Source organism: Gopherus flavomarginatus, chromosome 9, assembly GCF_025201925.1.
Source record: "Gopherus flavomarginatus isolate rGopFla2 chromosome 9, rGopFla2.mat.asm, whole genome shotgun sequence".
NCBI classification, from domain to species: Eukaryota; Metazoa; Chordata; order Testudines; family Testudinidae; genus Gopherus; species Gopherus flavomarginatus.
The window spans coordinates 70,301,383-70,314,446 of NC_066625.1; the positions used below are offsets into that span (position 1 = coordinate 70,301,383).

Genomic DNA, 13,064 nt, shown 5'->3' on the forward strand with positions numbered 1-13,064 from the left:
GCACATATAATTGAACCTGTTTTTACTTGCAAGTACAAAGTACACCCACAATGCTACAGAATGTTTCTGAACATTTGGCCCAATATGCTTTACTAATACACTAATAACAACATGCATGAACTACAACAGAGGTTCTCAAACTTCATTGCACCATGATCTCCTTCTGACAACAAAAATTACTACACGATCCAAGGAGGGAGGACTGAAGCCTGATCCCACCCAAACCTGGCCACCAGGGGAGGGGAGTGGGGGCAAAATCCAAGCCTCACCTCCCCTGATGGAGGAGGGAAAGGGAAGGGCAAAGCCGAAGCTCAAAGGCTTCAGCCCCAGGCAGATGAGCCCTGCCACCCAGGGCTTAAGCTTCAGTCCCAGGCAGTGGGGCTCAGGCTTTGGATTTAGCCCCACTGTGCAGGCCCCAGCAAGTCTAAGCCAGCCCTGGCAACCCAATTAAAACAGGCCACAACCCACAGTTCGAGAACCCCTGCACTACAACATACAAACACCACAATACCCACAATAATCACCAGAATATATTGAAGGAATATCATTGTCAGAAAAGTAACCTGGTAAAAAAATCCACCTTTTTTCTCAATGTATCTGTGGCTCTATTTGGAATCATCTACTTGTTTTACAGACAAAAATAAGTTTTTACTATTTCCTACTCCTCTTCATACCACAGACACAGATGGCAAAAAGCATGTGTAATATTCTATTTTGGCTCATGCATTATCAAATAAGCTCCTATTGTGGAATTGTTTGTTCCTGGTGATGATGCATGAGCCAGAAAGCAGACAATTTGACTGTCAAATGCCAGGATGAATTTACAGGAATAGCAATTAAAAAATCCAAACTCTTTGATTAGTAAATTGAGTAAATTTGACATGCAGACATTGAGAATAAATATTGATCCCATCAACGTTATTTTACAGTCACATTTTGGAATATAACCACACTTCAGATTTATAACTAACAAGAAAAGCAGGAACTGAACGTATTACATGAATACAACATTGCATCCTTATGCTATGGGAGCAGTTTTATTTTGTGATCTTTATTTCTCTACCTTAATGTTGCATTAATGCTAAATCTTCACATTAAGCATCCTTGTTATTTAAAGGGAAAGAAAGAAATTGTTAGAAAATGAGTTATTAGCCAACTTGAATCATCCATAATAGAAATACCCCAAACTGGTCATCCTTAACAGTGTGACTTGGCCCCTGATACTACAAATACTTATATATGTGCATAATTTTATGCATAGCAAGTAGTCCTGTTGACTTCAATGGAACTACTCAGAGCACATCAAGTTAGTCATGTATGTAACTCTTTGCAGAATTGAGGTCTTAGATTACATATTCTTCATGGCAGTTTGTCTTTGTTTTGCTTTTACAATAGGATTAGGGTCTCTAGGTGCTACCACAATAAAAATAATAAAACTGAGTTAATCATCCTCCAGAGCTTATGCAAATTCCTTCATCTTCACTAAAGAGAACAGTTATTATCTCCATTTAACTGAAGACATTTGGTGTGCAAAGCTTAGAAGCTTTGCCAGCTTCAGCCACACAGTATGATGTCTTTAAAAGAGATATTCTAAACTGTGTTGTCCTTAAAAAAATGTAGTCCTTAAAAATATCTAAGAACACAAATAGAAAGCTTTTAATACATCTTCATGAAATTGCCTACTTTAAATGTTTTAATTTTCAGACTACAGACCTGAGTTTCTTCCTAGTTGTTTTGTTAATATCAGAGAGGTGCAAAAACAAGCCAACCAATTTAAAGCTTTTATCTTCACATCAAATGTTCTGATCAGACATATAAGGAAAATTATTTTCCCCTTGCAATCATATAATTCAAAAATGGTTGACACAGTTTTCTCACTCTCTAAAACAATTAATCCTTGGGGTGAAATTAAATATGGGATATTTCAATCCAAAATGAATTTGAGAAAATCATGTAAAACTAAAAAAAAAGGTGTACGTGTCCACATTTTAAATGGAAGTAGACATTCAACCTTAGCAAAATGGAGAGCCCGCTATTCTGCTAAGTAAGATGACTGACTCTCTCAGATTTCAGTGGGACTAGGATTTTCCCCTATTTACTATTCAGCAATGGAAAAAAGCTTTCACATCTGTGTTCAAAAATATATCAATGATTATGTGAGCATAGATTATAGCAATTAGTGGAAAATCCCATTATACCAGGCCTAGAAATGCCTGATCTCAGAGATTAGAGAGAAATGAATAGACAAACAGTGCATTTGCCTTTAGAGGATGAAATCTAGACTGAGGTTGTCAGTTAGCCACTGTGGTCCCCTCCTCCACATATTTATGCCATTGCTGTCTTGATGCATGTTGTGTTCCACTCTTAGCATCATCTGTGAGAGTCTCCTTCCACATAAAGAACAGGAGTACTTGTGGCACCTTAGAGACTAACAAATTTATTTGAGCATAAGCTTTCATGGGCTAAAAGCCACTGCACCAGCTGCATGCAGTGGAAAATACAGTAGGAAGATTGTATGTGTGTGTGTGTGTGTGTGTACACACACACACACAGAGAGAGAGAACATGAAACAATGGGTATGTGTCTGGTAACACCCATTGTTCTGTGTTGTGATACAGGAGGGCCAGGGAGCAGTGGGAGAGTAGTAGAGGGGAAATATATAAGCCCTAGGCTAATTAAGGCGTGTTCCCTGTAGACTAGGGAGGGTTGCTAAAGGTTAATTGGAGCACCTGTAGTCAATTAAGACCCTGTTAGCAACCTAACAAACCCACCGCTTCAGGCAGTCAGGAGAGAGGACTGGAGCTTGCAGGTGTGCTGTGAGACTTTGAAGATCAGAAAACTAGAGCAAGGGAGACCCTGCCCCAGCAGGGGAGGAAGACTCCTTCCCCCAGTGTCTAAGGACTGAAGGTACCCCATCTAAGGGGGAAGAGAGTAAGGACCCACAGGAGTTAGGAGGGGCTGGGGCTCAGAGTAAGGAGCAAACCCAGACCCCTCTCCTGCTTCCCTCGTTTACCACCTTCATGGGCCACTAGTGGGACCCTCAGTGCCCCAAGAGCAGGAGCAAGGGGTGGTATCTTAGCCCCCCATCAAGAAAAGTGTTAGTCTCTAAGGTGCCACAAGTACTCCTGTTCTTTTTGTGGATACAGACTAACACAGCTGCTACTCTGAATCCTTCCATATAGATGCATGGGAAGTCACATTGTTGTTTTCAGGGCAGTTCTGAGGCATGGCCAAAGTCTGAGGTATGTGATTGACAAGAGATGGAGGTCACTGAAATCAGGATTAAGCTCCTTCAGTGTCAAGCTGCTGAGGACAACAAGGCTTTTGCTTTTAGCACCTGTTGTAATTTAATACCTGTGAAACTAGACCTAAATGTGATCATATAAAATGAATCCTATTTTGAAAAGTTGGAGTATTGCATGGGGGAAAAATGCTATATAAAGACAGTCAGACTCATGAATTTCAAGGTTTTTACTTCATCATCAAAAATATTTTTCATGGGCAAGAAATCTTAGGTTTAATTTAAAGGCAGAACAAAAATCATAAGTGACACTTAAGGGTTGCATTCTGCAACCCTTACTCATGTAAACAATCTTTGCTTGTATGAATATTACTATTGAGAGCAACAGAATCATATGAATCAGATCAACTCCTGGGCATCATCCTGGACTTGGACCTCTCTAGGTTCTCACAGCCTGGATGTGCCTAAATTTAGAGCCCTGCATGGATACAAAAAGGTGTATCCACATCGGATCTGCAAAAATTGTCTGCGGATATCCATGTATTTGTAGGGTTCTAAACAGTTCCACAGGTCACTGTGCAGCAGTGATGCAAGGCATTGGTGTCAAGCACCCAATCCATAGCCCCACTTCTCTCAAGAGACCTTCTGCCTTGCCACCAGCTCTGACCTTGCCGTACCTCCTTCCCTGCTCCAGGCAGGGAGGCTATGATTCCAGATCCTTCTATGCAATGCCACCATTCCTGTGGGGGACTGGGACACCCCAACTCAGTTGCAGGGGCTCTAATGCATGCAGCCATTACTGCCTGCTCATTTAAAGAGCACCCCCACCTTACGGTGCTTGGCTCACTCCCCCTTCTGGGAGTTGTAGTTTACCTCCTCACTCCAAGCAAGCTGGGGACTACATCTCCCAGAATGCCCAACATGCTGCTGTGTGATTCAGATAGCTGAGCTGGAGCCTGCAGACTGGGTGACAGCTGCTCTGTTTGGGGGTGAGTGTGCTGTAGAGCCATGTACAGATACAAAATTTGTATTCGCATCCACACTGTGATCTGCAAAAATGGTCTGCAGATACCTGCAGATTTACAAGGCTCTATAAATCTTATTAATTCTTCCTGCATAACTTTTCTAAAATATGGTCTCTTATCCACCCACTAAAACTCACATCAAGATTCTCATCATCTTGCATATCGATTACTGTACCACCCTTCTCTCTGGCCTTGACAAACACAATTTTGCCCTGCTCAGATCCATTCAGAATGCTGCTGTGAAGATCCTTTTCCTAGCCAGTCGCTTTGACCATGTCACCCCTCTCATTCTATCCCTCCAGAACAAACATAAGCTACTTGTCTTCATTTTTAAGGCCTTCCATGGCCTATCACAACCATACCTATTCTGTTTGAATCACTATTGAGATGTTGACTCCTGCCTCTGACCTGCCTATGAAGACAGCTTCCATCAACCACTTGTTAAATTTTCAGTCAAGCACCTTTTTGTTTTCTTTTATGCTGACCTTCATGCTTGGGAGGAGCTCCCTACAAACATCAACAAAACTACCTCACTAATCCTCCTTAAGCTGGTCTTTGCCATGATGCCTCCAACTACTTGAAAATTATTAAGCTGTTGGAGTACTGAGACCCACACACTGTCATGCTGATCAATACTGTCTTTTTGTTTCCTTATACTCCCCCAGATGTCTGTATTCAGCTGTTGTTCTTGTCTCATACTTAGATTGTAAGCTCTTTGGCGTAGGGACTGTCTTTTTGTTCTGTATTTGTACAGCAACTAGCATAATGGGGTGCTGGTGCATGAACAGGGCTCCTGTGGTAATATAAATAATAATAATAATGTTAGTGTTTGCAGTATCAAAACCACATGCTAGTTAAAGAGACAGTACAGAAACACACAAGCAGCCATAACATTGTAAATGACGTGTCAGATCCTGGGTCTGTCTGAAGTATACAGAATGCGTGTAGGGATGGTGTGGTGCAGTGGTGGCACCTTTCCGCTCCTGTGATTCCGGGGCCACTGTGAACAGGCCCAATGGCCGAGCATAAGCGAGAGCAGGCTGAGGGCTGCTTTCAATCATGTCATTTGTTCTAAGGAGCTAAGACCGCAACAAGAGATTGGCATATGCTTTCCTCTAACCACACCCACTATGTCAGCTGGAGGTAGGTAGCTAAGAACCTTAGGGTACCTTCATGCCACTAGATAATCCATTTTACATAGATGTGATTGTACCGGGGCTGACTATGCTCTCTCTCCAACCACATTCCATCAGCTATTTGGTACCGCAGCTGCATCATACCCCTAGAACAAGTTACCTAAGGAGGTTGTGGAATCTCCAAAATTGGAGGTTTTTAAGAACAGGTTGGATTAACACCTGTCAGGGATGGTCTAGATAATAGTTCTGCATCAGTGCAGGGGACTGGACTTGTTGACCTACCGAGGTCCCTACAGTCCTACATTTCTATGACACTAAATCAGGCTCAGCAACCTTTCAGAAGTGCTGTGCCAAGTCTTCATTTATTCACTCTAATTTAAGGTTTTGCATGCTGGTAATACATTTTAATGTTTTTAGAAGGTCTCTCTATAAGTTTATTATATAACTAACCTATTATTGTATGTAAAGTAAATAATAGTGCAGCAAGGTGAGCGGGACTGGTGGCCGGTATCCCAGGCCGGCAGCGGGCTGGGGGTCAGGACCCTGGCTGGCAAGGGACCGTCAGTGGGCTTAGCAGGGCCGGCAGACAGAACCCCAGACCTGCAGCGGGCTGAGTGGAGCTGGCAGCCAGGACTGGCAGCAGAGTGCCACTAAAAATCAGCCCCTGCACTATACTATTGGATTCAGCCCAATATATATTGCTGAATCAAGCTTAAAAAAACAAACATGCAAAGAAGCAAGCTTTAGCTTTTGATAATTACACTCTTCAGAAGGTTACAAAACAAAAACTGAAATTTAACAAACTGATTCAGACTTAATAATTTAAAGTTTAAAAGGAGCTTCTTAAAAATAAAAAAAAATCAGGTATTGGGTAGGATGTTTCACTCCTTACTTACTCTGTCTGCATTTACACTGACAGAAAACCATCAGAGTTTAAAAACAAGATGAGGATAAGAACAACCTTAATATACAACAAAAACTATCCTTAAATGAATCATTATTTACAAATTAGATGCTTATTGGATATTATGGATATGTGTCTGGAGAGAGTAATTTCACAGTACAAAAGAGAGCCATCACAACTGAGAAAATGTTTCTTTCATTGCACATTGCCACGCTCTCAATTTAATTATGAAATCTGAATCAGTGTGTGATTGTACCTTTGTGTTTTTTCAGCCTTATCCATGCTGTTCCCATTGAAGACAATCACAAAACTCCCATTAACTTCACTGTTGAAAGATCAAGCTCATGTCCTATGCTATACCCATTTCTTCACTTCCAAGTGTGGATGGGGACAAAACCAAATTTTTATCTGTAAATGAAAAACTACTGAGAAAAACTTAAATAAAAATACACGAGGAGACTAATTTATTTCTTCGGGGTTTATTTTGTTGTTTCTGCTAATAGAAGAAAAAGAGAAATCTCACTGATATTTTCCATCGGAATAAAGGATCTGAAAATTCAGCTAATTCTGCTACTTAACTTTAAACTCATTCTTTTCAGACTTACACCTATAAGCATGTAACTGATTCGTTACAGCTTTTAGACATCAAAATAAGCATTTTACTAACCTATCCCAACACCGCTTCCCTCTTGGGTTGGCAGGATAGGTGGCCATCGTAGTGTTTGAAATTGTGTGAAATCACTTACGATGAGAGGTTACCCAAAGCAACTCTTGCCATGTTTCAAAGCCTTGTGCGAGCAGTCCTGTCTGTAAGCAGTCCTGCCTGATTCCAGGACCCTTCTGTAAAGACTGAATCCCTTAGATGTGCTCTCCAGCTTAGAAAGCTGTTTCAGCTCCCCCTTCAGGTATAGCGGGCTTTGCGTGGCAGGGTGCTGGGAGTTAAGTGAGGCCATGAAGCCTCTCAAAGAATAGGGCGTTGCCACTCACCAAGGGTGACCGGTGGTGACAGCAGGGAGCCGCACCGCAGCTGCCCAGCTCTGCTCCCCCACACAACTGACTTGTGTCCATATGTACCACTTGCTGTGCCGAGGTGACGCTGATGAGCAGGCCCCGTAAGCTCTGTGCCGGAGGGAATACCGAGTCTCCAGCCCCACAAGCTCAGACAAGGCTCCTAGGGAGAAAACTAGAGTTGTCAAGACCAGCGCACGGTGCTAAAGGGCCGCACCCCCACTCTGGGCCGGGGCCCCGGCCCCACATGCTTGGCGCGCTGGGGTGGGTCGATACGGTCTCGTGTGTCTGTGAGAGCGGGATAAGCTGCCGCCTGCAGGGGCTCCGGGGCACTACCCCGAGGCTCGGGCGGGGGCGCTCCTCTCCCCGCGCTCCCTGACGTCTCACATCACCACGCCCCGGGGCCCAGCGGGGGGGCGGGGACTCCGGCTGCCTAGAGCCCAGGAGCCTGCGGCTCTACGCGCCTCTTCGCGCCCCAGCGGCGTCCCGGCCACCCGCCGTGTCCGCCGTCAGCGCCAGGAGCCTCAATAAAGTTTTTTCAGTCAGGGAAACCGGAAGTGGGGGCGGGACCAGGCCCTGCCCTTCCGGGAGGCGAGTCGGGGCTGCCGCCGGTGGGGCCGGGCATGAGCGACGTGGTGGAGCGGACGCTGAGCGCGTTGCCCGGCTTGCTGGGGCAGCACGACCCGGGGGCCGGGCCCGGTGGCGGCCCGGGTCGGTTCTCGGCCACCTCGCGGCTGGGCGGCTTGATCCGGAGCATCACCGCGCTCTCCTCCAAACATGTACGGGCTGGTGGCGGGCTCCGCGGCGGGCTGGGCCCCTGGCCAGCAGGACCTTCTCCCCTGTGAACTGTAGCCGTAGCCTCGGGCCCCGTCCCCAGGCTGAAAGCAAGCGGGAAGGCTGGGCCCGCGGTCCCCCTTCTCACCGCGGCCCTGGCTTCCCGCGCCGGGTGTGTCTCATACTCTGGGCAGGTGTGAAGCCGCGGGGTCCCCTTCGCTGGGTATTAGAGTAGCCGGGATTTCGGTCTAGCAGCTCCGCCCCTGCGTTGTGGGGTGTAGAAAAGCCTGAATGTGGAAGGTCAGCAGGTGTTGGGAGCTGCCTCTGGGGTGAAACACACCTGTTCAGCCTTGTCCAGTAACATACTTTTCTTTCTACCCATCCAGCCTATTGATATGCCCCAATTTCAATAGTATCTGGGTGCCTCATAAGCTCTAATTAGGTGTGCCAGTGCTCCAGGATTGTCCTGGAGTCTTCAGGAATTAAAGATTTTGTAATTAAAGATTGTAATGTGGTAAAACAACCAAAATTGGCAACCTTACCTTTCATATATTTATACTTAATATCTTTACCTCGCCCCAGTTACAGAAGTGCTGTAAATCCCAATTTTACACGTTGGGAGGTGAGGCACAGAGAGGTTAAGTGGTTTGTCCATAGTAACGCAGGAGGGCGGTGACAGAGCAGGATCTCAAAACCAGAGTCTAGAGCCCTAACCATTGGACCATCTTTCCTTCCAGTTTAGTTCAGGGAGTAACTATGAATGCAATACACAGTGATCGGTTTTTGTAGGAATAGGTGTAAATAACATGATGTAACTTGGCCAGGGCACAGAGATAAATCGGTTACTATTCCTAAGAGTGCGTGCTATACAAGTGTGCAGGACCTTAGTGTTATCTGTCATCCAAAATAATGCATCGTGTCATTCCCTGACACCATGCTGTGTATTAAGAGCAGGTGGGGTCGGTCGACGCTACGCCTGGCTCATGAGACAGCTCATGGTGTCCGATACCATCAGGTGGTCCAGAGACATTTATACCGAACACATCACCGGACATTGCCAATACCACACTGAGTAATTGAGACAGGTGACCAGGGAAATAACCCACTTCCTTCCCTGAGGGACCAAGGGACGCACCGCACCCATGTACCTATCCGCTCCACCGATACTGACTTAGACTCCTTATTCATTCCGTGGGTGGCAAACCCAAGCCCACTTATTCACTGACACTTTAAAAAACCCTTGCACCCCCATCTGGGTCTATGCCGGTTATGCGATATGTATGTATCTTTTCATCCTTGCAAACGGTCTCTGTAACCCCCCATAACCCGAGCCTGACCCCAGATGTACAGTGTCTTCCCTCTCAACTTGTGTATATTTCATTTCAAACATTTATTTCAATACTGCTTGAGAAGAAAGAGTGTTACTGGCTGAATTACCAGTATCACTGTTTAGGCACTAGAGGTGTCATCTAATTCCTAACTAGGGCCAAACTTGCTGAGCTTGCAAAATGGCTGCAGAATGTAGTTTCTGTTTTGAATGGCATGTATTAAAACTGTCTACTTTAAAGTATTTTCCAAGTCCAAGAATATAAATGAAGTACTGTTAGACCATTTTAAATCAATAAACTTCTGTATACTGTAATACAAGCCAATGGAAGAGTGAGCAGATGAAAATGTAGATATGGAAAGTATATGATTTTCTGTGCTTAAAAAAAAAAAATAGTATATGGAAATCTAGTGAAACCCTTTGAAGCTGTAAATCTAGTGAAATTGGAAGTGTAATAGCTTTGTAATATTATTTATACAAAAAAACAAATGAAGACCATAAGATTTTATGAATTATTTTGATAGCATTCTAATAGATCATGCTTTCCTTGCCATCATTCATTTTTGTTTTGTTTTTACCTCCCAAAATTATGCAAGATCTTAAAAATGTTTAAATTATTCTTTTATAGGAGGAAGAAAAACTAATACAACAGGAACAAACTAATTTGAAGGCAACAGTTTCTGCTCCCACTACAACACTTGTAAGTTTTAGTCTTATTTGTAATGAAATTTACCTTTACTGTAGACTGAATTTAAGAATAGCAATGTGCAGACTTATGCTTGGCAGAGTGAGTGAATACATCTGAGTTTGGTATAGATGGTATATACTAGAGACATCTTACATTTGTTAGCACCATTACTAGAACATGCTGTACTTGTAATACATCTTATGCCTACACCTAGGGTTTTGCAATGGTGCCCAAGCAGTGAGAGAACCATTGCAACTGTGCTGGCTTGGAGCAAGTATTGCCAGTGTTGTATCTTGTAGTGGGTCATTCTGTACTCTTGCAGTACTAGTGTAGACCGGAAAATCAGGTGATGCAGCTAAGCACGTCCAATTACTCCTCCCAAGTTCAGTCTTTGAATTTTCCTGCCCGTCTGTTTGTGCTGTCTCAGAACACTGGTTCTATCATCTGTCAAGTTACCACCCGCTGGTTGCTTGAGATTAGTCAAGGGAATTCTCTAATGCAGATCTCTAATGCATTAAAGATTTCAGTCAAGCATGAGATGCTTCTGTGTTCATAATAATTACCTTTCTAACATCACATGCAGTTCCATTGTATATGCAATTTAGGGATTATCTATACTTCAAATTTACATGTTATCTTAATCCAAATTAACTTTCAAGAGCAAAAATGGTCCCGGAATAACTCCATGTTTGGATGTTCTTATTCTGGAATAAGTCTGTCCACACATCATGATATTCAGGAATAATTATTCCTGAATAATTCCATGTGTATACAGCCCTTAGTATGGTACTGTCTTTTTGCTACATTGTCACATCACAAGATCATATTTAATTTGTCACTCGCTATTGGCTTTATGAAGTTGTGGTCCACACTATCATAAAAATGTTTTTTAATAGAGAAATTATTTAATGGAACCGTTTCTCTTCCATTTGTGACTGCACTGACCACTTTCCTCCCATTGGTGATACAACAAAAATGGGATGTGGAATCATTTGTGGTATTGTACGTATGGTGGTACAGTGCCTTGTGACTATTCATTTTAATACCCATGGTCATAATTTTGTTTTGAATGCAAGGATGCCACTCATAGCGAGATAACGTGATCTTTATGCCTGGGATTTGACAAAGTTCAGTTGTAGTTTAACTTAAATTTGTTTTGAAACAGTATCACATCAAATATTGATAAACTTTCATTTTAGAAATGTTAAATTCTGATTTTAGAAAAAGTAGTGCTTTTTGTTTATAATATATACATGATGTCAAAGTCTCAAACCTCAATACGGTAGAACTGCAAAGAGGAACAGAGCTATTCTAAATTTCTTAATATTTCATTCTTGGTATTTCAGAGATTGATGAAAGAATGTATGGTGAGACTAATCTATTGTGAAATGCTGGGATATGAGTCCTCCTTCGGATACATCCATGCTATTAAGCTAGCACAACAAGGAAACCTTTTAGAAAAAAGAGTTGGTATGTGTATAAGACTCGTATATCTTAACATTGTGCTCAAAATTGCCATAAATGTCCCCTGAAATTGGGTTGGAAGTCATACTAAACACAAGAACTGGTTGAAAGTTTTCTCCCACTTTTCACAGTTTTATTTTCAATTTTTTTTTTGGTATGGGGGAGAATAATTCAACTAGATATTTCAAAATTTGAAAATATAAAATTATTTGAATTTTAAGGAGCTCTGTACCTGTTTGAAAAATAGGGAAAGGGGAAACCATAAAAAAAACACCTTTGTATTTAATAATTTTGAATATCAGCTCTAGTAAACTCTTGAGACATATAAGCATTTTCATTTAAAGGGTATTTATATATAGTTGTCATAAATAACCTCTTAAAATAATATAACTGGAATATTAAAAAAACAAAATTCAGCAAAGTAAGAGTATTTCCAAATTGAGAGTGCCGGCTCTCTGACATTCAACTATATTTATGCTTTTGTAGGAATTTATAATTATTTTCTTTTCAATATTAGTGCAGTGCCCTTTAAGCATATTCTTCGCTGTCTTTGTACACTCAGGTCACCTTGGGTTAGAGGTGGTTTGTGACAAATAAGGCGAGGGGGAAGATAATGAGAGCACCAGTGCAGAAGTATTGTATGCAAGGTCTTGGAAAAAATTTTGAAGGAGAAAGTAGTTAAGGACATTGAGGTCAATGGTAATTGGACAAATTACAACATGGTTTTACTAAAGGTAGATCGTGCCAAACCAACCTGATCTCCTTCTTTGAGAAGGTGACAGATTATTTAGACAAAGGAAATGCAGTAGACCTAATTTACCTCGATTTCAGTAAGGCATTTGACACGGTTCCACATGGGGAATTATTAGTTAAATTGGAAAAGATGGGGATCAATATGAAAATTGAAAGGTGGATAAGGAACTGGTTAAAGGGGAGACTTCAACGGGTCGTACTGAAGGGTGAACTGTCAGGCTGGAAGGAGGTTACTAGTGGAGTTACTCAAGGATCGGTTTTGAGACCAATCTTATTTAACCTTTTTATTACTGACCTTGGCACAAAAAGCAGAAATGTGCTAATAAAGTTTGTGGATGACACAAAGCTGGGGGGTATTGCTAACATGGAGAAGGACCAGGATATCATACAGGAAGATCTGAATGACCTTGTAAACTGGAGTAATAGTAATAGGATGAAATTTAATAGTGAAAAGTGCAAGGTCATGCACTTAGGGATTCATAATAAGAATTTTAGATATACACTGGGGACACATCAGTTGGAAGCAACAGAGAAGGAGAAGGACCTTGGAGTATTGGTTGATCACAGGATGACTATGAGCCGCCAATGTGATATGGCCATTAAAAAAGCTAATGCGGTTTTAGGATGCATCAGGCGAGGTATTTCCAGCAAAGATAAGGAGGTGTTAGTACTGTTATATAAGGCACTGGTGAGACCTCACCTGGAATACTGTGTGCAATTCTGGTCTCCCATGTTTAAGAAGGA

At 42.4% G+C, this 13,064-nt stretch overlaps 1 protein-coding gene across 3 annotated transcripts in view; it reads left to right on the forward strand.

The window, feature by feature from the left end:
* Nucleotides 1–7,915: 7,915 nt before the first annotated feature.
* AP4E1 (adaptor related protein complex 4 subunit epsilon 1) overlaps nucleotides 7,916–13,064 on the forward strand; it is a 35,840-nt gene continuing 30,691 nt past the window's right edge. Inside the window, exons 1-3 of one of the 3 annotated variants that reach the window (XM_050966877.1) lie at nucleotides 7,916–8,093; nucleotides 10,044–10,115; nucleotides 11,450–11,573. In XM_050966877.1, the coding sequence (XP_050822834.1) occupies nucleotides 7,938–8,093; nucleotides 10,044–10,115; nucleotides 11,450–11,573 (352 nt within the window). In that variant the 5' untranslated portion in view covers nucleotides 7,916–7,937. Of the gene's footprint in view, nucleotides 8,094–10,043; nucleotides 10,116–11,449; nucleotides 11,574–13,064 lie in introns of those variants that run through there. The other 2 variants (XM_050966878.1, XM_050966879.1) reach the window with 2 other exon arrangements.